This window comes from Canis lupus, chromosome 18 (genome assembly GCF_003254725.2).
Source record: "Canis lupus dingo isolate Sandy chromosome 18, ASM325472v2, whole genome shotgun sequence".
NCBI lineage: Eukaryota > Metazoa > Chordata > Mammalia > Carnivora > Canidae > Canis > Canis lupus.
Window position 1 is genome coordinate 53727955 of NC_064260.1, and position 23436 is coordinate 53751390.

Consider the following 23436-nt stretch of genomic DNA (forward strand, 5'->3'; position numbering starts at 1 on the left):
AGCCCTGAGTGGGAGTCAGGGGAGACAGAGTTTGACAAGCTGGGAGGAGAGCTGTCTGTCTGCCTGTCTGTCTGTCTTCCAAGTGGAAGCTGGGGGTGGAGCAGGCAGGGAGGTAGAGGCTGCCTCCCTTGTCAGAATTAGCAAGTTCCACAGTTGGGCAACACTCAGACACACACCGAATACAGACACACGTGTATACACACGTCCTGGTTCCAGACCAGGAGGGTGACACCTGCATTTACACAGGTTGCATGGTATTTCAGGGACACTCACGTGGGAGGGGACACTCAGCAGCACGTGTGGTGGGCACACGACCCCCACTCATCCCTCCCCATCAGACCCCCATATATCCTCACACCCGGGTTAGCAGCAGGGACAGACGCCAGAGCACGCAGCCCAGCACGCGGGGACGTCTGCCCAGCCCCTGGGGCGGGTGCACCAGCCCTCTGGGTCTGTTCCAAGTTGGAGCCTCTCACGTGAGGCCCAATGTGTCATTTCCAAACAGAAGGAATCTAGCTCCTTCGCAGCAGGGAGGAAGAGCAGGGTGTGGGGCTGGGTGGGTGGGTGGGTGGGCGTGTGGGCATGTGCAGGGGGCAGGGCATGTATGTGAGGGAAACAGGCGTGTGAATGCCGGGGCATGAGCGTTGGGGCACGGTGCACATGGGTTAGGGGCTCTAAGGTTGGGTGGGGGAAGGAGCCCCAGGAAACAGTGTGCCTTTGTGAGGGTGTGTGTGTGTGTGTGTGTGTGTGTACCGATGAGTCTGTGTGCAGTGGGTGTGGGTGTTTGTCTCCCTGTATCCGCCTTCTCTCCCATTCTGGACTTTTAGCCTTCCTGGGCTCGTTTTCCTCATGTCCTACCTCCTCCCTCTTGGGGCTCAAATTAGGTGCCCTAGTGGAGGGGGGGGGCACGCTCCAGGACCTAGTCCAACCCCAGACGCTGCCTGAGGCTTCCCTCCAGCTCCCCCTCCCTTCCTTTTCTCTCTCTCCTCCCTCCCTCTCTTTGCTCTCCTCCTTCCACCCCCCCCCCAGGCTGGCGTGCCAGGGGGTGGGACATGCCAATCACTGGCTGTGCCTCTCCCGGCTGCCAGCACAGGGCGCAGCTCCCCCCCCCACCGGAGCCAGGTGTTTGGGTCCCTGGAGACGCCGCCGGCCCCCCGGGAAGGCAGTGGGGCTGAGGATCCTACAGACCCTTCTCCAGACCCATGGTGAGTACATTTGAGAGGGTTTGGGAGGGGCTCCACTGAGGCGGGGGCGGAAAAAGCAGGGTCCTGGGAGCAAAGCAGAGACCAGGACTAGCAGGAAATGGGGAGGAACTCCAGAGAGAGGAGGGGGCCCAGGAGGGGTCTAGAAGCCAAGGGGACTCTGTAGCATTGGAACTGGCTGCTCCAAACACCCAGTCTCGTGGCTTTGAGCAGATACACCTGATGTTTTTCTGGAGTTCAGCTGGCAAAGGCGATGGAGACCCCCCCTTAGGAAACTGGACCTGGAGCTCAGAGAGATTAAGCTGCTACGTAGCAGACAGAGGACCCAGAATCCCAGGGACAGAGTGGAAAGGGTAGGAGGCCAGAGGGCAGCCCTTGCCACCAGCATCCCGTGGGAGGTTGACACCCCCCCTTCGACATTGGGGTGCCAGTCCCAGAATCTCCTCCTCTTCTCCTTCAGGGAACCCTGAATCCCACCACCCCATCCATTTCCAGTCCCCCCAAGATGGACTGAATCAGGTTGCTGGCCAGATGGACAAGCTGGATGCCAAGGTGGGTATTAGGCCAGAAGCCAGCAGGAGACCAGGCCAAGAGCCCCAGGGCTCTCAGGGAACAAATGGCCACATGGAAGGCCACACCAGCCAGGGAACGTGGCCCTGACGTGTGCAAGGGCCCAGAGGGCCCTCCCTAGGTCCACAGTATCTTGGACTCCCACAGAGTAGATCTCAGTCCTGTGTCCTGGTCATGCAGGGATACTAATGGGCACCCATGCAGGCCCCCATCTCAGTACCCCCAGACTCCACAATGTAGGCTGGTAGCTAGGAACTGGGTGGTCAGCCCTCATTGGGTCATTCAGATAAGTGCTGCTTCTGGGTTATCAGTGCTAATGAGAGGGATTCACCTCTTGCCACAAAACATACCTACAGCCCCACTCAGGCTGACCCAACCACCGACAACAACCCACCCTCCCACCCCCGCCCAACTGGCCGGAAGGAGTCAGATTGTCTCCTATAGCCGGACAGTCTCCTGTCCCTGGGTAATCAGCTGCTCACTGAGCTGTCAGATAAGAGTTAGTTCTCTGCCCCCTGACCTCAGCCACTAGGCAAGCCATGATCCCTACTGAGATATAGAAGGCAGGGGAGGGGATGGCGAAACAGGGCTGCGGAAGACTTGACTCTTGTCTCCGGGGCCGGGCCCTGGAGGTCTGAGAACTAGATCCCCAAGTGCAAAGAGGAGTCCAGAGTGCCAAGATGGGGTTGGGCAGAGGTCACATCAGCCCTTAAAAGAAACCTTCCCATTGAACAGATGGAGAGATTGAGGCCCAGGAAGGAGAAGGGACATGCTTATGGTCTCAGAAGGGTCCCAGCCCAGGAGGGACCCCATTCCCCTCACCCTCAGTTCAGCACTGCACTCCCACCCCCCCACACACACAGCAAGATGATGGGGTGGGGGAGCAGCGAGCGCTGTGAGGCAGGAGCTTCGGCTCCTCCGGAGGGGAGGGCAGGCGGGGAGAGGTGGGTGAATATCTCGCTGAGGTTTCTGCTCTGCTGTGATGCCATGGTGATGCCTAGAAGGATGGGGGAGGGAGGGAGCGAGAAGAAAGGAAATGAGGAGGAGAAGTCGAGGATGGAAGAACAGGGAGCAAGTGGAGAGGATGATGAGGGGTGGAGCACTGCTGATGCCACCTGACAGAGTGAGGTCTGGGGCCCAGCCTGCTGACTGCCGGCTCTGGCATGGTTTGGCTGAAGTCGGGCAACTGGTTAAAGTCCATCAGCAGTGAGTGTATTTGGCAGTGGTTCTAGGGCTGACGCTCCTGCTCCTCTTCCGGCTCGGCAGCACATTTATGAGTATTCAACTGATGCCTGCTGATCTCCCCAGGGCTAGCTGCCACTCCGGTGGTAACTGTTGAGCCTGGAAATGTGAAAGATTGCATGTGTTTACCCCCTCGTTCCCCAGGCCAGGCACAGAGGTAAGAGTTTTGTGCTCCTTTCATGGGTCAAGAGCTACTTGTAGAGAAAAGTTAAGCCAGGGGGAGAGCCGCCTCTGACAGGCTGGCTTCGGGATTTAGCCTCCAGCAGAAGGGACCAGTCCGAAGACCAGGCCGGAGGAGCGCCCTCCTGTCTGCATATGTAAAGTCCCAGAAGCCCAGCCCTGCAGCCCCTACCTCCTACCTCCTTCTCGTCAAGTATCGCCCATTCTCTCCAGCTATTCCCCACGCTCTGCCAACATCCAGGCCCAGAATCACAAGATGGCTTCGCTCTTCCTCCTGAATCTCTTCCCCAGCACCCCCTCATTCTCCGTCTCCCCTTCACAACTTGGCCAGTGGCGACATTCAGGAAGCCCAAGTGTTCAGGAATCCCTCTCCCCAGCGATGGCTCCCAGCCCCCTTCTTCCTCTGGCCAGCCAGATCCCCAGCCCCTGGGGATTGGTCCAAGGCTCTGGCCATAGACAATCTAGCCTGCTGTTCTAGAGGCTCTGACCTCATCCCTTAACTCTTTAAGCCCAGGCCGACTTTTTCCTTCCCTGACACTGACAGGGCCCATCCTACACCCGTGCCAGTCCTGTCACCTCCCTCAGTTTCCCTGCAGCAGAGGAGTCAGGGTCTCCTTGGTCCGTTTTACAGGTGAGGAGATAGTGACTTGGCAAGGGAGGGGAGGCAAGAACTGGAAGGTGCAGGGTGCCCATACTCTGGAGCCTGACCCCTGTGGGTTCATCCTCATGCCTCTGAGCCTGAAGTCAAACAGAAGGACCCCATGCATATCTCCCTGTGTTTACCCCACAGATATTTATTGAGTGACCATGTGTGCCAAGCAGCGAATGAGGCAGATACAGCCCCTACCCTGCTTCTCAGAGCTACGGCTAGGCCTCCCCCTTCCCACGGCACTGTCATCATACATCACGCAGATCAACAACAGACACTGTCACACACACACATGCATACACAACACGCAGGGGCCAGATTCTAAAGGAAGGACCGAGTCCTCAGTGACTCAAACTATGGGTTGGCCAGGTCAGTCAAGGTGAGCGAGGAGTCCGTGGAGCCCACCATTCTCATATGAGGGATTTAGAGTGGGCAGGGGTCCAAAAGGCCTAAATCCCAGTTGCCTCACTGATGAGCTCTCAGGACCTTAAGGTCTCAAAACCTCAGCTGTCACTTTTGCAAATTGAGGTTAATAAAACCCGCTTCACAAGGAGTTGTAACAGGTCAATTAAATCACGAATATAATGCGTAGAGCCGTGTCTGGTATATGGTAAGCAGTCAGTAAATGCCGTTTGCTATGATAATACTAATGATATTATGCAAAGCTGCCAACAGCCTTCATCAGGAGGCCATGGTCCTAAGCAGAAAAGCACCTCCCTATTTCATTGCCTCCTTCCGGTACCCCAGACATGAGACCCTCAGAAAATGAGTCCTACCCCATCCCCTCAAAGTTACACTCCCACCCCACCATTTCTTATTTTCACTCAGCAATGCACACACCCTCACACACACATACAGTCATCCCTACAGAAGGATTATGAAGTTGGGACAGTGACGTGCCCAAGGTCACACAACAGGGACCAAAGCAGAGCCACCAGGAGCATCCTCCTAAGCAAATCACTGTCCAAGAGAGGTTTGGGGGAAGACCCTTGCTGCTGATGGTGGAAAAAAGGCACAGTTATTGACAGCTCTGTTCTTGGGCTACATCTTAGGGGTTCAAAAGATCCAGGCAGGGCAGCCCTGGTGGCGCAGTGGTTTGGTGCCGCCTGCAGCCCAGGGTGTGATCCTGGAGACCCTGGATCGAGTCCCACGTCAGGCTCTCTACATGGAGCCTACTTCTCCCTCTGCCTGTGTCTCTGCCTCTCATTCTCTCTGTGTGTTTCTATGAATAAATAAATAAAATCTTTAAAAAAAATATCCAGGCAGCGGCAAAAATCAGGGTCCAATTCCCCAGAACCACCACCCTCCTCCAAGTTGTCCCAGGTGGGAGACATTAGCCCCTACAGCTCACAGGGGGGTATAAAGGGAAGTGGAAAGAATGTATACCTCGGAGCCTGCAGGGCCCCATAGAATCCCAGCTCCACCACTTCCTGTGAGACCATCAGCAAGTCTCTTAGCCCTGTTGGCCTCAGTGTCTTCATCTATGAAATAGAGAGAAGAATTCCCATTGGGTGCCCTGTGGATTAAAGGAAATGATATCATACATCAACTGCCCAGCATGCAGAAGGTAATTAATTATAGTGGTCATCAGTGTGGCTATTAAAATGAGTGAGTGGAAGGGACTTCTATCCATTAAGGAGAGAGGGACTGCCGGCCCCCTTACCTCCAAGGATCACTTCTCATAGGTCCCCATCCTGAAAGCCTTTTTAAAACCCATCAAAGCTAGGGGCGCCTGGGTAGCTCAGTTGGTTAAGCTGCTGCCTTTGGCTCAGGTCATGATCCTGGGGTCCTAGGATGGAGCCCTGCATCAGGCTCCCTAATCAGCGGGGAGCCTGCTTCTCCCTCTCCCTCTGCTCCTCCCCTTGCTTTTGCTCTCTCACTCTCCCTCTCTCTCTCAAATAAATTTTTAAAAAATTTTTAATTAAACTCATAAAAGCTATAGCTAGTTTTAATAAAAGCTTTTGATAAACAGAGGTTGCTATGTCCCCACCCCAAGGAGATGTCATTCCAACCCCATCTGGGAGAACCCAAATGAGCCTTCAGTCTCTGCACCCTCCACTCAAGGATTTGGGTCCCGTATCAGGGCTCTGGAAAATCTCCCCACCTGCCAAGCTGGTCCAAGTCCCCTACTGTACAAATGAGTAATCTGAGGGGTGCCTGGTTGGCTCAGTTGGTGGAACTTCAACCCTTGATCCTTGGGTTGCAAGTTCAAGCCCCACACTGAGTGTAGAGCTTTCTTTTTCTAAAAATAATAAATTTAAATAATTATTTTATAATTATTAAAAAATTATAATTATTTTAATTCATGAAAGACACAGAGAGAAAGGCAGAGATGTAGGCAGAGGGGGAAGCAAGCTCCATGCAGGGAGCCCAATGTGGAACTCGATCCCAGGACCTGGGATCACACCCTGAGCCAAAAGCAGACACTCAACCACTGAGCCACCGCAGTCCCCCTAAATACATTTTAAAAAAGAAAAGAAGAAGAAAAAATAAACAAGGACTCTGGGGCCTAGAGAGGGGCTATGCCAGAGTCTGTAAGCTGAAGGGCGCAGCAAGAGGTGACTGGGCTATGGATCAGAATGAGGAGCCAGAAATAAGTGGGGAGAGGCTTTGGATGCCATTAGTCCCATAAACTGGCAGATGCAGAGAGGCCAGGGAAGGACAGGTTAAATGATTGCTGAGGATCACACTGCTGGGAAGAGACAGTTTTGAGGGAGGACACACACAAAACTCACTCATCAAGATAACTAACATTGAAATGTAACATTTTTAAAAATCAACTAGCAAAAAAAACAAACAAACCACAATCAAACAGCAAACCAGGCAGCCCACAGGCGGGCCATCTATTTTTGTAAATAAAGTTTCATTGGAAACAGGGCCAGGAACAGGGTGAGTCATGTGTGATAGGATTGTTTGTGTAAGTGCAGGGTTGAACCCTGCCTTTATTTAAAATTTTGTTCATGATGGATTGTTTTGCATCAATTTCCTTTTTTTTTTTTAAGATTTTATTTATTTATTCATGAGAGACACAGAGAGAGAGAGAAAGAGGCAGAGACACAGGCAGAGGGGGAAGCAGTTTCCATGCAAGGAGCCCGATGTGGGACCTGATCCTGGAACCCCAGGATCACACCCTGGGCCTAAGGCAGGTGCTAAACCATTGAGCCACCCAAGGATCCCCTCTTTTTTTTTTAATGTAATCTCTACACCCAACATGGGGCTCGAACTCACAACCCTGAGATCAAGAGTCATGGACTCTTCTAACTGAGCCAGCCAAGCGCCCCATCAATTTCCATTATTTATTTATTTATTTAAAGATTTTACTTATTTATTCATGAGACACAAAGAGAGAGACGCAGAGACATAGGCAAAGGGAGAAGCCTGATGCGGGACTCAATCCTAGAACCTCAGGATCATGCCCTGAGCCAAAGGCAGACACTCAACCACTGAGCCACCCAGGCATCCCTTTTTTTTTTTTTTTTTCATTTATTTATGATAGTCACACACAGAGAGAGAGAGAGGCAGAGACATAGGCAGAGGGAGAAGCAGGCTCCATGCACCGGGAGCCTGACGTGGGATTCGATCCCGGGTCTCCAGGATCGCGCCCTGGGCCAAAGGCAGGCGCTAAACCGCTGCGCCACCCAGGGATCCCCTTTTTTTTTTTTTAAGATTTTATTCATTTATTCATGAGAAACACAGAGAGAGAGAGAGAGAGGCAGGGACACAGGCAGAGGGAAAAGCCGGCTCCATGCAAGGAGCCCAATTTGGGACTCGATTCTGGGTCTCCAGGATCATGCCCTCCACCAAAGGCAGGCACCAAACCATCGAGCCACCCAGGGATCCCCCCATTTTTTAAATATTGCATTAAATATCATTTTCTTGACTACTGAGTTTGGGGGTACCTCAAATTTTACACCCCAGGCAAAACTGTCTCCCTTAGGTCCTCCTAGGCCTGGTCCTGCTGCGGTGTGGGACCAGATCCGACACTGGAGGCCTTGGCACTGCATTGAGGGCTGCGCCGCGCCCAGGCAGACAGGATGCTCCTGGAGCTGCCGAGGGTGTGGCCTCTGAGGTCAGCAAACTCATCTTGTCTGACTCAGGCTTTTCAGGTCTTGGCCCGGGGAACCACTGGTCCCAAAGCACCAGAGGTTGAGGATCAGGAAAGGGAGGCAGCACCAGGCTATGAGCTAGGAGACTTTGGGATATACCATAACTTCTCCCTTTACTCTGGACCTCAGTTGCTCTGTGTGTGTAATTGGCACTAAACAGCCCTGAGTTCAGGCACCTGGGTGGCTCAGTCGGTTAAGCACCTGCCTTTGGCTCAGGTCATGACCCCAGAGTCAGGGGATCAAGCGTCAGGCTCCCTGCTTCTCCCTCTCCTCTGATCCCATGCTCATTCTCTCTCTCTTTCTGACTCTCCCCCAAATAAATAAACAAAAATCTTTAGAACAACAACCACAACAACAGCACTAAGTTCAGATCAGAGGGACAAGAGTTGTGCAGGGCAACCCTGCCATGGGTGGTATCATACCCAGAGAAAGCCCCAGCAGGCACAGTCTGATGCCAGCCTCCAGCCCAGCACTTTACTTTGGTTATGGGAAAAGGATGCAGCAAAACTCAGTAAGCAGGCCAAATAATATTTCAGCATAATATTTTTAAGATTCAAATTGACATGCACCTGGCTGGCTCAATCAGAAGAGAACATGATTCTTGACCTCAGGATCATGACTTTGACACCGTGTTAGGTGTAGGGATTATTACAAAAATAAATAAATACAATTTATTTATTTATTTTTAGATTTTATTTATTTATTCATGAGAGACACAGAGAGAGAGGCAGAGACATAGGCAGAAGGAGAAGCAGGCTCCCTGCGAGGAGGTGTCTCAATAAATACAATTTAAAAAATAAAATTCAAATTGGCATACTGTGGCCTCCAGGCCAGCCATCTGTTTTTATAGATAAAGTTTCATTGGCACAAACTGCTTGGGCTCAGATCTTGGTTCCTACCTTACCTGTGTGATACTGTGCCATTCTCTTGCTTTTTCAACCTCAGTTTTTCACCTGTGAAATGGAGAGAAGAGCAACCCCTCAGTCACAGGTGCCCAGTGAAGATTACAGGCAATAATGCACATAAGCACTTTGAGCAGTGACTGCCACTCAAGGAGAACTGAATAATAGCAATGATCATTATCATTATTAGTTGCTATTGTCATAGTATTAGAAATTTCTTTTTTTTTAAGATTTTATTCATTTATTCATGAGAGACACAGAGAGAGAGAGGCAGAGACATAAAGGGGGAAACAGGCTCCTCCAGTGGAGCCTGACGCGGTGGGACTCTGTCCTGCATCTCCTGAACCATGCCCTGAGCTGAAGGCAGACACTCAACCATTGAGCCACCCAGGCATCCCTAGAAATTTCTTTTAAGTTTATTTATTTAAGTGATTTCTATGCCCAACGTGGGGCTCGAACTCATGACCCCAAGATCAAGAGTCACATGTTCCACTGACTGAGCCACCCAGGCTACCCTGAGAAATTTTTAATCAAAGGAATAGACACTTGGAGCACATGAGTGGCTCAGTCAATTAAGCATCCAACTCTTGATTTCAGCTCAGGTCATGGTCTCAGGGTCCTGGGATCAAGCCTTGCATTGGGCTCCATGCTCAACAGGGGTTCTACTTGGGATTCTTTTTCTCTCCTTCTCCCTATCCCTCCCCCCTCAAATAAATAAATCTTAGAAAAAAAAAAAAAGGAGCAGACATTCACAGGAGGGAGCCTCCACTAGTACACATGCTAAGACTCAACGGGGACCTAGTGCTCATCATGTGGCAGGCCTGTCCTGGGGACTCAACGCCCATGGACCCATTTTGGCTTCACAATAATTCCTTGATTTATTAGCTAGGGAGTAGTCATTCCTATTTTTCAGCTGAGGAAACCGAGGCTCATGGAAAGTATACCACCGGCAGGTAGTAAATGGTAGAGCCTGTATTCAAATGGAGACAGTCCAGCTCACACTGTCCAGACTCTTCCACCATGATGTCCCCTGTCTCCTTGATGTGCAAACTGCCCAAAACACAGGCACACACTCATAGCCACAGTCCTTCTGGCTCATTCATTCACACTCCAAAGAGTCCCTCCCAAACACCAACACCATGACCAGTGGAGATGAGCTCCACCACACACCCTCGGTCACACACTGTCCCAGCCACGCACCTCAAGGCCCTCCCCTGCCCCCCCAACAGGCATCGATCTCCTCACAGGCATATAGCACACTAGTTTCTCTGCCACAGACCTGGTCCTGAGGAGCACCGGAGGCTGGTGGGCCCTTGCCTGACATCTCTCCCTTGGAATAGCTCCAATGACACAGCCCCTGAAGCCATAGCTGCAGGTGGGAGGAGACCCCAACTCTTCTGTGGACAGATAGACACCTGAGGCCCAGAACAGGAAGGGACCAGCCAAAACATACAACAGCAAGGCTGTGGCTGAGCATGAGGCGGGGGAGGGAGGCGCTGAGCAACCCCATCACCAGAAGGTTGCTCAGAGATCTGGCTTTTCCCTTTACCCGCCTTTAGTGCCCAGGCTGGACTCCAGTTTCAAGAAAAATGTAGAGAGGGAGGCCTGGGTGGTTCAGCGGTTGAGTGCCCGCCTTCCGCCCGGGGTGGGATCCTAGAGTCCCGGGATCGAGTCCCACAACAGGCTCCCCGCAGGGAGCCTGCTTCTCCCTCTGCCTGTGTCTCTGTCTCTCTCTTTCTGTCTCTCATGAATAAATAAATAAAATATTTTTTAAAAAAAGAAAAATATAGGGGATCTTCCCTTTCCCCTTGCTGTCCCCCTGGGTCCTTGGACCAAAGAACAGAGTGGGGAGACAGAAGGGGGTTCTCACACCTCATCTGGGGCCAGATCCCCACTGGGAGCTGAGACCCTTGCCCTCACTACCTGCTTTCACTCCAGACTTTCTACTACCAGGCAGGAGTTCAGGTCCAGCACAAGTCCCCCCCTGCCCTCCTTTTTTTTTTTTTTAATATTTTTTAATTTTTATTTATTTATGATAGTTACAGAGAGAGAGAGAGGCAGAGACACAGGCAGAGGGAGAAGCAGGCTCCATGCACCAGGAGCCCGACGTGGGACTCGATCCCGGGTCTCCAGGATCGCGCCCTGGGCCAAAGGCAGGCGCCAAACCGCTGCGCCACCCAGGGATCCCCCCACCCCGCCCTCCTATAGGGTCTCATTTAGCTCCAAACACTGCCCTCCAACTCTCTCATCTCCTCTCTCTCTCTTTCTATTTCTGTCTCGGTCACACACGCGTGCGCACACACACACGGAACCATGCAGACACACAACATACACCTCCTTCCCCCTATCTTCTCTAGAGCCCTCCCCACCCATCTCCTGCCTTCCCATCTCTCCATATTTGATGGAAGGAGCCTGCTGGAGCTCCACATGCTCAGAGGAGGAGAGAGGTGTGGGTTCTAATCACACTCACCTCCTCTGTCACTGTGGCCAGGTCTTGTAGCTGCTTGGAGCCACAGTTGCCTCAGGGAAATGAGGAGCATAAGAGACCTTCCTCCTAGAGATGTACAACAGTTAAATTAGATAATTCAATTAAGTGCTAGTGCTGTGTCTGGCATGTAGTAACTACCTAGTAAATGAGAGCTTTAATAAAATTGAGTGAAGTGCTTTGAAAATTTGGCAGTGCTGTATACAAAGCGAGTCTCCCAACTCCTGCCACATGAGTTAAGCAAGACAGGAATTAGTAGCAATTTCCCAATGAGAAAATTGAGGCTCAGAGTCTGAATGGTGAAACTGGAAGGAGGGACTCCATCTCGATTCCAAACCACTTCTGCCCCAGTGCTGCTGGCACATCCATTCACGGCTGGGAAAGTGCACTGTAAATGATGGTGTGTGGCCACTGGTGAGAAAGGGTGATGTCTGGCCTAAAGCCCTGAGAAGGCAGAGGCTGTGACCCTAGCACCTTCCACCTGGAGATGACCAGCAGCCCAACCAAAGTCCATGTCATCTCTTTTCAGGTGATGACCTCCCCCTGAAGAAGCCCTGTAGTCTGACTAGAAGAAGGGGCTGCCCCCCGCCCGGCCCCAAGCCCCACCGGGCCACCATGAATACCTCGGCCCCACCCGCTGTCAGCCCCAACATCACCGTTCTGGCACCGGGAAAGGGTCCCTGGCAAGTGGCCTTCATCGGGATCACCACAGGCCTCCTGTCCCTGGCCACAGTGACAGGCAACCTGCTGGTTCTCATCTCCTTCAAGGTCAACACTGAGCTCAAGACAGTCAACAACTACTTCCTGCTCAGCCTAGCGTGCGCTGACCTCATCATCGGTACCTTCTCCATGAACCTCTATACCACGTACCTGCTCATGGGCCACTGGGCGCTGGGCACACTGGCCTGCGACCTCTGGCTGGCCCTGGACTACGTGGCTAGCAATGCCTCCGTCATGAACCTGCTGCTCATCAGTTTTGACCGCTACTTCTCCGTGACCCGGCCCCTGAGCTACAGAGCCAAGCGCACACCCCGCCGGGCAGCCCTGATGATCGGCCTGGCCTGGCTGGTCTCCTTCATCCTCTGGGCCCCGGCCATCCTCTTTTGGCAGTACCTGGTAGGGGAGCGGACAGTGCTGGCCGGGCAGTGCTACATCCAGTTCCTCTCCCAACCCATCATCACCTTTGGCACAGCCATGGCTGCCTTCTACCTCCCAGTCACGGTCATGTGCACACTCTACTGGCGCATCTACCGGGAGACGGAGAATCGGGCCCGGGAGCTTGCGGCCCTGCAGGGCTCCGAGACTCCCGGCAAGGGGGGCGGCAGCAGCAGCAGCTCAGAGCGGTCCCAGCGGGGGACTGAGGGCTCCCCAGAGACCCCCCCGGGCCGCTGCTGCCGCTGCTGCCGCACACCCCGGCTGCTGCAGGCCTACAGCTGGAAGGAAGAAGAAGAAGAGGACGAAGGCTCCATGGAGTCCCTCACCTCGTCGGAGGGCGAGGAGCCCGGCTCCGAGGTGGTGATCAAGATGCCCATGGTGGATCCCGAGGCGCCGGCCCCCACCAAGCAGCCCCCCCGGAGCTCTCCCAATACAGTCAAGAGGCCCACGCGGAAAGGGCGCGAGCGAGCAGGCAAGGGCCAGAAGGCCCGAGGGAAGGAGCAGCTGGCCAAGCGGAAGACCTTCTCGCTGGTCAAGGAAAAGAAGGCGGCTCGGACCCTGAGTGCCATTCTGCTGGCCTTCATCCTCACCTGGACGCCGTACAACATTATGGTGCTGGTGTCCACCTTCTGCAAGAACTGTGTTCCCGAGACCCTGTGGGAGCTGGGCTACTGGCTGTGCTACGTCAACAGCACCATCAACCCCATGTGCTACGCGCTCTGCAACAAAGCCTTCCGGGACACCTTCCGCCTGCTGCTGCTCTGCCGCTGGGACAAGCGTCGCTGGCGCAAGATCCCCAAGCGCCCTGGCTCTGTGCACCGCACCCCCTCCCGCCAATGCTGATGACCCCTCACCTGCATCCCACCACCCCAGTCCCTGGGAGAGCAGGGTAGGAAGTGGGCAGGGGCTGTGACCTCAGACCCAGGGCCCTGCTCTGTCCTCACCAGGCCTGGGGGGTTGGGGGGAGCGTCCCCTAGGTCACCTTCCTGGACAGCCTAGAGAGACCCTGCCAACTTACCAAACCTTGCTATTCCCAGGTGGAATGAACCCGAACCCGGGGAACTGGTTTTTCTGTTCCTGCTGGGTGGGAATGGGCTCTTCACCAGGAAAAAGGCTAGGGGAGGAGGATCCAAGCTTGGAACCCTCTGTTTGCCTTCAGGCAGGAAATCTGTCGGGAGCCACCAGGGCCGGCCAGGAGAAAAAAGGTTAACATTTCAGTCATCCCTAGCCGAGGGGCTGGCCCAGATTGAGGTGGGAGATGGTCCCCCCTGGGACAGCAGCTGGGAACTGACACCAACCACGGAGAGGAAAGCTTGGCTCAAAGGGCGCACCCCAGGCTGGGTATCCCCTCCCCCCATGCTGCCAGGCCTAGGCACACTCTCCGGGATGCTCCAGCCTCCTTACAAATGTCCCAAGAGTGTCCCCAAGGCAAATATCCAAGCATCAGGACGATGCCACCAGAAGAGACCAGCTTGGCTAGTCACAAACCAAGTCCAGAGGCAGCAGCTGGACCAGGCGCCAGGTGTTCTGACTGTCCCACTATGTAGTTTTCCTGGGAATGAGGGGCAGGGGTGCCTGCTGTCCAGCCCCACACCTATACCCTCTGCCCCAGAGAAAGCCTCAGTCCCTCCCTCCCTGGCTCACAGCCACCACCTGGGTGGATCTGCTCCACACAGGTCTAGCCAGGCCTCCCGCATGCTGCCTGCCTCCAGCCTGCCCCACACAGGCCTGGCCCAGCCAACGGGTCCTCTCCTGTGAGCTCCCAGTCCGACCCATGCATGGCCTCCCAGGCACCCTCATCTCCAAGCCTAGCCTGGCCCCAAATGTTCTTTCCTTCTATCCTCAGCAAGTGCTGAGTCTGTGAATAAAGCCACATAACTAGCGGGGGCTACGGGGCCTTCTTTGCTGTGTTGGATGGAGGGCCTAGTCTTAGGCCAGGGCAGAACGGGACAGGGAAGGCCCCAGTACTGCTGAATGTGGGCCACTGCTCCGAGGGTGGTCCCAGGAGGGGCAGAACCAAGTCCTGGCTCTGCTGAAACCCATGGGCCCCAGCACTCCAGGGTCCCCGGCTCAGGTGAGTAGGGCTCTCTAATGGGCGGTAGGGAGAGCAGGTGAAATAAATTGCCTTTGCCCATAGCCTAGCATGTTCTTCATCAGCTTTGCCATATGTGGCTGCTCCAAGGCCCTGTTATACCCAGGGAGAGCAGAATTGCTCCTAGGCCCCATGTATAGATGGGGAGACTAAGGCCCAGTGACCCAGGAGGAATATTCAGGGCTACCCTACAAAGCAACACCCAGGCTTCCAGGCAACTCGCAGCCTCCTGACCCCTGGACTACAGACAGAGGACACCTGGGGTCCAGGCCAAAGTAATCCATAAAGGTGACCTTCAGGCCAGGTTCTAAGGCATTTCATTGATGAGGGGACCCTAATGCCTAAAGCATAGAGCAGCAGTTCTCAAGGTGTGGTTATCATTGGGGGTCCTCAAGACCACTCTTAGGTTCAATGATTTGCTGGAAAGACACACAGAACTCAGCCAAGCTGTTACACTCGTGGTTAAAATTTATTACAGTAAAAAGATATAAATTAAAATCAGCAAAGGAGGGGTGCCTGGGTGGTTCAGTCGGTGAAGCATCCCACTCTTGATTTCAGGTCACAATCTCAGGGTTGTGGGATCAAGCCTCATGTCAGGCTGCACAGCGGGCATGGAGCTTGCTTAGGATCTCTCTCCCTCTCCCTCTGCCTCCCCCTCTCTAGGGAAAAAAAAAAATCAGCAAACAATAATGGCACCTAGGGCAGAGTCTAGGAGAGACCAGGTGCAAGCTTCCAGTCATCTTCTCCCAATGGAGTCATGGGTACAGCATCTAATTCTTCTATGTGACAACATGCATGACGTCCTGCCAACCTCAGGGCTTACCCGAGCCACGGTGTCCAATGTTTCTACTGGAAACTGCTCATGTAAAGCATGGCTGACCTTAGCTACTTAATCTCCAGCCCCTCCAGAGGCTAATCTGATACCACAAGGCCCAGGGCCCCAGGTAGGCAAAGAGACTTTTATCAGGGCCTTAGGGGTGCTCTCCCAGGAGCCAGGCAAGGACCAAACCTTTCTTTGGAATGTGCAGGGTTTGGACAACCCAGACCTCCTGGGTTATTAATCCTTGAAGGAACTGCAGTCCTGGCCAGTAACATCAGCATCACCCAGGAACTCATTAGATCTGTAAGTTCTCGGGGTCACTCCAGATTTACTGAATCAGAAACTCTAGGGGTAGAGCCCAGCCATGCGTTTCAACAAGCCCTCCTGGTGTTGTGATGCTGGCTGAAGTTTTAGAAATGCTGGCCAGAGGAATGAGATCCTAGGTGGGGCTAACCATTTGCAGAGAAGCCATGGAAGATTACCCCACACACAGCTGTCAGGACTCCAGGAAGCCTTTGAAAAAGAAACTTTCAACACTATGGGCAGGGACGATCCACTAACGAAGTGGACGGGACAGGCTGGCCAGGAGCTGGCAGGAGCACTACCCCGGGGAGGGTGACCCTAGGAAGCTGACCCCAGACCCCTCTCCCTCCTGCACAGTTTTCTGGGTTGTCAGCTCTAGACTCTGGGAGCACCCCTTCCTCACCACTGCTCCCTCATAGCACTGAGTCCACTTTAGGGTTAAATGCCCTACCCTGTGGCGAAGGGTGGCACAGAGACCGAGAAAGCCCGAGCAGTGTTGGGAGAGCAGTAGTGCTGCAATCAGATCCAGCTTTCCTGGAAGCCAAGAGTGGGAGGTCAGAGCTGGTATCAGCATCAGAATGGGGCTCGCAAGTGCACACTTGTCCCGGGTCCCAGGTGCAGGTTCTACCTGCCCGTGGCCCCTCACCACGCAACCCTAGGGAGGTCTCTCACTTTCAGTGTCCTCAAGAGGAATGAGTTGCTCCCAGAAGAGTGAAGAGGGCGGGCGGGCCAGAAAAGAAAACACCTCCGTGGCTCTACTAAGACTAGTGTTACCACCGGACAAGGGTGTTCTCAGGTAAAGGTCAGAAACCAAGTGGTTTCAGACCCATACCTTTCCCTACACCTCCAGCAGTGGCTTTATAGAGTCTAGAGTCCCATGCTCCCTGCCAACCCAGAGGGAAGAAGTGGGGCCTGCAAAAAGGAGTGTCAGGGGGCAAGCCTGGGGGGAGGGGAGAGGGCATGTGATCCAGGAAGGCTTCATCCTAGAAATGGAGCCTGGGCCCTGCAAGCCTCTGAAGCAAGATTCCTTCAAACTCAGCTGCCAGAAGACAGAGGAAACAGCTTGAGCTTGACCGGAGAGGGTGGCTGGCCATGGCATCAGTCCACCCCAAACACTACACCCCCTCCCGCCCTGAGGGAGTCTTTCTTGGCCCCAGAAACAAGGGCTGTTTCGCAGATGAACAGGAAGCAGGGAAAGAATGAGGTGGCTTTGTGAGTGCCACCTCCTCCCCTTACCAAGTTGAAGCAGGCCTAGAGAAGGGGCACCCCTTAGGCCTTTGTCCTCAGGGCCGCTCCCATCGTATCACTTGAGCGTCATCTGCAGGCAACCGAGGGTATAGCCCCATCAAGAATCGTGACGCTTAGAACCTGCTGGGACCGCATCCCAGAGAACAGGACCACAGGGCAAAAGATAGAGTAGATGGTCTTGGCCACCTCAGCAACTGCCCCCACATCTCAGTAGGAACCCAAGGCCCTGGAAGGACCAGGTCGCTTGGCTACTGCGCTAAACCCGCCGAGGCAAGCCCGACCTCTCTCCTGCATGCCGGCTTCACCAGACAAGTAGGAGAGGGCTCAGGGGAGACTTGGCATCCCAGGACAGACCCCACATGTCTCCCGGTGCCTACCCCAGGCTTTTGGAATCCTCAGTTTCATTTCTTGGAACCTGGCCCTGCTTTTACAGAACAGATGCTGATCCAACTGGATGTTCAGACAGGTACCTACCTGCTCACCTTGACAACACGAAGGTTTTTGAAGCCCAGGTGTCCCACACCAGCCTCAGGCTCTAAAGACTTTGAGGTGATGTCTTTGTTCTTAGCATCTTTGTAACACATGCCAACTACATAACTCCAGTAATCAGACTATCACACAAAATAGGCCTGAAAATTACTGTCTCTGTTCCTGCCAGTCCGCATACTTCCTCCGCCCCTCAGGTCTACTCCCCCTCCTGGTGTTCCTGGCCTGGCTAGCCCCACCATCCACCCAGCACTCAATCCATAAATCTGTGAGTCATCTTGGACTCCTTCTCTTTTTCACTCCATGTACCAGTTGGTCAGTCCACCCCCCGAACAGTTCCTGAATTCATCCAGTGCTGTCCATCTGTCCTGTCACCATCCCAGTGCAAGAGTTCCTGAATGCTAAAATTATCCTTCAGAGGTTAACAAACTTTTTCTGTAAAGGGCCAGATAGTAAATATTTTAGGCTATGTGGACCAAGAGGCAAAATTAAGGATATAATGTAGGTACTTCTGTATTATAGTCTCTGTCACAACTATTCAGTTCTGCCATTGTAGGCAAAAGCAGCCATAAACAATACATAAAATGAATGAATATGGCTGAGTTCCAATAAAACTTTATTTAAATTCCACAGAGCTTTGAATTGCATATAATGCTCATGTGCCACAAAATGTTATTCTTCTCTTGATTTTTTTTCGGCCCTTTAAAAATGCAAAAACCCATTCTTCACTCATAATGAGTACAAAAACAGGCCAACCAGCTGTAGTTTGCCAACCTCTGACTTAATTGATCCCGTTCCCATTCATTCGCCATGCTTCAGTCAAAGTGATTTTGCCAAAACATAGCTCTGATGGTGCCAACCCCTTGCTAACAACTAGCCAGTAGCTTGAGATAAAAATGCAAGCTCCTCAGCCTCCCAACAGCCTTCTGTTCAGCCCTACTTCCTTCTTGAGCCTCTTCTGTGACTCCTCACCCTCACTGACCCTAGACAGACCCTGAAATTCTCCTGGTCCCAGAAGCACCCCAGCCCACTCATTCATGCTTTTCACTTCTTCTGGCTCCTCTGCCTAGAATTTTCTTGCCCCATTAAAATAGAAAAATTCTGTTTCCTTTATTTACATTCTACTTACAAAATTTCTGACACCAAGTGGTGGGTGTTTGTTTGTTTTTTCCACACCACACCAGCCAATTCTCCAGCATCAGCCAGGTGTCTGACACTATCTACCTGTGGTTAACATCAGATCCCACAAGTTAGGGGCTCAGGACCACAAGACATCCCCCTCTCCCCCACCAATCTCAAGTAGTGGGTCATGAGGGTACCCATACTTCTGTCTGATTGGGCTACATATTGGAATTCCCACAACTCCTTCCTCGGGTTCAATAATTTGCTCACAGAACTCAGATAAACATATTGACTGGTGGAGGAGAGGAGACGATAAAGGAAAGGATGATTTAAAAAAAAAAAAAAAAAAAAAAGGACGATAGGGGATCCCTGGGTGGCGCAGCGGTTTGGCGCCTGCCTTTGGCCCAGGGCGCGATCCTGGGGACCTGGGATCGAATCTCACGTCGGGCTCCCGGTGCATGGAGCCTGCTTCTCCCTCTGCCTATGTCTCTGCCTCTCTCTCTCTCTCTGTGACTATCATAAATAAAATAAAAATTTAAAAAAAGGATGATAATAGAGGAGATGATAAAGGAGAATGGACAGATGAATGGTGAGATCCCGAAGGATCTCAAGCACAGGAGCTTCCGTTCCTGTGGAGCTAGGGGGCACCACCCTGTTAGCAACATGATTGTGTTCACCCACTGGGAAACCCTCTGAATCCAATACTGTAGGGATTTTTATGGAGGCTCCATCATGTAGGTGTGATGGGTTGTTGACTCAATCTCTATCCCCTCTATCTAACCCCCAGCTGATATGCTATAAGTCTCCCTCCAGCCGTGAATGGAAAGATCCTGGATGTTTATTCATACCTCTCCCCTCTCCTCAAACTTCCAACCTTGGGGAGGCCCCAATCCTCACTCTCAGCAGGTGACCTCATTTCCTATTTCACCAAGTAAATAAAAAACAATCTGGGAGTGGAATTTCACAAACTCCCACAGGTCTACTTTGTCCTGGCATGTGTGCCTCCTATGTGACAGTGCAGGACCACCAGCCCTCCTCCCCTATCCCCACCCTAGATCCTGTCCCCTCTCCCTCCCACCAAGGCATCTACCCAGCAAGTGTCATCCCTCTGGCATCTCCCCCTCTTGCCCTAAGCAAATGTGCTGTGGCTGCTCGCATGCTAAAGAAACCAAAGACTTCTGGTCCCGTCTTCCCCCTGCTACTCACTCCCTCCTGTCTCTCTCTTCCTTAATAGCCCCCATCTATGGGCATAGACTCCCAACTCTCTCCTCGGATCCTCCACGAAGCCCCTTCGAAGTTGGCTTTTGCCCCAGCCTCAACCAAAACTGCTCTCATCAGGGTCACCAAAGCACTCCATGCTGATAAACCTAAAGGCCAAGCCTCTGTCCTCCCTCCAGCCCCCAGCAGAGTCGTTCACAGCATCTCCCCAATGCCAGGCCTCCAGGGTGCGCCCTTCCACCTACCTCCCTACCCCTCTCTTGCAGGGTCTGTTGCCAGCCCGTCTCTGACCCTGTGAAGAGCTTACTCCTCTTCTCTGCCTTCTCTACACCTACCCTACTGCCCCTCTGACATTTTGGGGCTCTCCGTGCCAGCAGCACCCATGACGCCCAGATTCGAATCTCCAGTTCAGGTCACTGCACCAACACTGGCGCACATGTCCTACTAACGTCCTGACATCCCCACCTAGGTGTCTGTCAAACCCCAGAAGCAGCAAGGCCCAAACTGACCTGCTCATTTCCCCTGTAAAGGCTCTTCCCCACTTCAGCAAAGGCACCCCTCTGCCAGTCTTCTAGTTGCTCTGGCCAAAAACCCTGTAATCATCCTGACTCCTCTACATGTGGGCACCCCCGGGCTGATCAGCACCCCGCTGTGGACTGGGAAAGGGTGCCCTCAGTGCAGGGACTTGGGGTCTGAACTTCAGAGTCCCCCATACCCCATCTGGAGACTCTATGTCCAGCTGTGTGCACATATTGGCAGTGTGTCCCCTGGTGGCAGCCTCCCAGGCTGCTCCAGTTAAAGGAAAATTATCCTTCCTGCTGCTTGGCACTTGCTTCCTGCCCGTTTTGCAAGTCTGGTCCTGCCTCGTCCTGGCAGTTCCTGATGGCCTTTCAACAAATTCCTTTGCTGCTTAAGAAAGCCAGGAGCAACAACAAAAAAAAAAAAAAAAAAGAAAGGAAGAAAAGAAAGAAAACCAGGAACAGGGATCCCTGGGTGCTCAGTGGTTAAGCGTCTACCTTTGGCTCAGGTCGTGATCCTGGGTCTGGGGATCGAGTCCCACGTTGGGCTCCCTGCATGGAGCCTGCTTCTCCCTCTGCCTGTGTCTCGTCTCTGTGTGTGTGTGTGTGTGTGTGTGTGTGTGTGTGTGTGTGTGTGTCTCATGAATAAATAAATAAAATCTTTAAAAAAAAAAAAAGAAAAGAAAAGCAGGAACACCCACTGATACTATCTAGAAACTTGTACAAATCCCTCCTACCCTTAGAATCAGAAAACCTCATTTCTCCTTCATCCCCTGGAAGCGCCCTGGGGGGGACTGCCAGAAGACCACCAAAGATGTCAGCAAACTGAAAGGTCACCCGCGACAGCTCTGCTCTAGCTGACACCAACCTGTCTCTTCTTCCTGCCTTCCTATCCCCACCCCGGGCTCTGTTCTCTTCTGGGGGTCCCGCCTCCATTTCTGTCCTGCTAATGGTGCCAGTCCTCTGGGCTCCAACCTCTCCCTCCCACCCTTCTCACTCGACTTGCTCACCAGAGCATCATTCACGCTCATGGTATGCAAACACACACACACCCCGCCGCGCCCCCACCCACTGCTAGCTACAGACCCTCCCCTGCTGGAAGCCTCCACCTGCAAGTCCAAGAGCATACACACTCAGCACATTTACCAGGAGCTGATCCCCTTCCCACCCACAGCTGCTTCTCTTCCTGCCTCCCCTACCCAGCCTGAGAGCCCCAGCCACCCCCACAAACACCTAAGCTAGAAACTCAGGAGCTACAACACAGCTACCTTCTCCCTTTCATTCACATCCATCCCTCGTAGGCATTCATGAAATCCCAGAGCTGCTTCTTTTGAACCATCTGTCCAAGCTATCTCCTCTCCTACCCCGCAGCCTCTGCCTCCTTAACCTCCGAATCATCCCAGGCTGTTCCAACGGCCTCCTAAAGGGCTCCTGGCCACCCTCAACTTCTTTCACAACAGCAGAGCCAGAGCAAACTTTCTGAAACTCAGACCTGACTATGTCACTCCCTACCAAGGGCTTCTCAACCAGTGAGAGCAGTGTTCCTTCCTCGTTCTTATCTGAGCTTCTTACAGAGATTCTGTTGTCCTTTCCCAGACCTGGTGAAACAGGACATCCAGGAGAAAAACCAGAACTTCTTTGCCCTAATCTTTGTCTTCAGACATAACTCAGCAAGTCTGGAAAACATTGATCTAGTGATTCCCCAACTGCTGTGGGAATCATTTCAGAAAGCTGGTTAAAAATCAGCTCCTGGGGGCAGCCCAGGTGGCTCAGCGGTTTAGCACCACCTTCAGCCCAGGGCGTGATCCTGGAGACCTGGGATCACGATCGAGTCCCACATCAAGCTCCCTGCATGGAGCCTGCTTCTCCCTCTGCCTGTGTCTCTACCTCTGTGTATGTGTGTGTGTCTCGTGAATAAATAAATAAAATATATATTTTTTTAAATTTCAACTCCCAGGGGCGCCTGAGTGGCTCCATTGGTTAAGGGTCTGCAGCTCAGGTCATGATTCTGGGGTCCTGGGATCAAGCCCATGTGTCAGGCACCCTGTTCATCAGTAAACCTGCTTCTTTCTCTCCCTCTGCCCCGCCCACACACGCAGGTGCTCTCTCTCAAATAAATGAGTTAAATATTTTCTTTTAAATAAAATTAGTGATGCCTGGGCGGCTCAGAGGTTGAGCATCTGCCTTCGGCTCAGGGTGTGATCCCAGAGTATTGGGATCGAGTCCCACATCGGGCTGAGCTTATGTGTCTGCCTCTCTGTGTGTCTCTCATGATTAAATAAAATAAAATCATTTTTTAAAATAATAAGTAAATATTTAATTTAATTTAAAAATAAAAATCAACTCCCAGGCTCAGCCCCTTGGAGATTCCAATGCAGTGGATATTGAATGTAAGAGATTTTTCCAGAGGATTCTGCATAACCAGGCTGAGAATCTTCATACGGGCAAGGTATAGACAACTTGAATATGACTATTAAAGCCCTTTGTGCTTCAGCCTCTGGCTGGTTCTCATGACTTCAGAACTGGCCAACACCGTGCATGGGCCTCGCATTCACTCTGCTGTCTCAACTAAGTGGCTATACATAAAGTCGCCTCGATGCTGGTGACCCAGGCCTGTGTCATAGGACTGCTTACTGGTGCCTCTGTCTCAGCTCAGATGAAGACTCCCAAGATTTTCCTGATCCTCCCTGGGTTAAACTCTTCCTCTGTACTCCACAAAGCCCAACTCACTGCTGCCTGAGAGGGGCCTTTTACTTCTGAGCCCTCCCTGGCCTCCTCTGTAAACAAGACCCACACAGTCCTCAAAGGTACATCACTTCAAAGAAACAAAAAGTGAAGTTTCCTTAAACCAATGATCTCACTTAAAAGTGCCCTTAACCCTTTAAGAGATGGCCTCCAGGCCTTAAAATCCCAAGCATTTGGTCCTTTGGAGGCTGGAAGCAAGTGAGGGCAGGGTCCTGTTTACCCCAAATCCAAAAAGATGGGGATGATGCCAGGCATGAAGCAATAATTCAAAAAAACTAGGTCAATGAATGAAGGAACAGCAGAGGAATGTTTCCCATAGAAGCCATTGCTTCTGTCTCCCTCTGCTTTGAGTCCTGCTGTCAGCTCAAATGGCCCTCCGGAGAGGCATTCTGA

General features: G+C 52.6%; 1 protein-coding gene and 1 long non-coding RNA gene across 4 annotated transcripts; one reads left to right on the forward strand and one right to left on the reverse strand.

The window, feature by feature from the left end:
• The first annotated feature begins 586 nt into the window (after positions 1 to 586).
• Positions 587 to 14372, forward strand: CHRM1 (cholinergic receptor muscarinic 1). 2 transcript variants are annotated; one of them, XM_025446242.3, is made up of 3 exons: positions 587 to 1205; positions 1663 to 1754; positions 11866 to 14372. In XM_025446242.3, exon 3 carries the CDS (start codon positions 11952 to 11954, stop codon positions 13332 to 13334), a length of 1383 nt encoding a protein of 460 aa, XP_025302027.1. In that variant the 5' UTR covers positions 587 to 1205; positions 1663 to 1754; positions 11866 to 11951; the 3' UTR covers positions 13335 to 14372. The 2 variants fall into 2 exon arrangements, with proteins under 2 accessions (XP_025302027.1, XP_025302025.3); XM_025446240.3 differs by lacking the exon at positions 1663 to 1754.
• Positions 2454 to 21345, reverse strand: LOC118351377 (uncharacterized). 2 transcript variants are annotated; one of them, XR_004806753.2, is made up of 5 exons: positions 20797 to 21345; positions 11322 to 11405; positions 8854 to 8902; positions 5230 to 5359; positions 2454 to 3113 (listed from the first exon to the last, which is right to left on the reverse strand). It is a non-coding gene; the product is annotated as an uncharacterized LOC118351377 (long non-coding RNA). The 2 variants fall into 2 exon arrangements; XR_004806752.2 differs by lacking the exons at positions 5230 to 5359; positions 8854 to 8902; positions 11322 to 11405; positions 20797 to 21345 and adding an exon at positions 3374 to 3653.
• Positions 21346 to 23436: the final 2091 nt, after the last annotated feature.

Coding starts and splice junctions, on each gene's coding strand:
- CHRM1 (XM_025446240.3), top strand. CDS start 638: ATGAGCGTTGGGGCACGGTGCACATGGGTTAGGGGCTCTAAGGTTGGG. Junction 1,206..11,865: donor GACCCTTCTCCAGACCCATG/GTGAGTACATTT, acceptor ATCTCTTTTCAG/GTGATGACCTCCCCCTGAAG.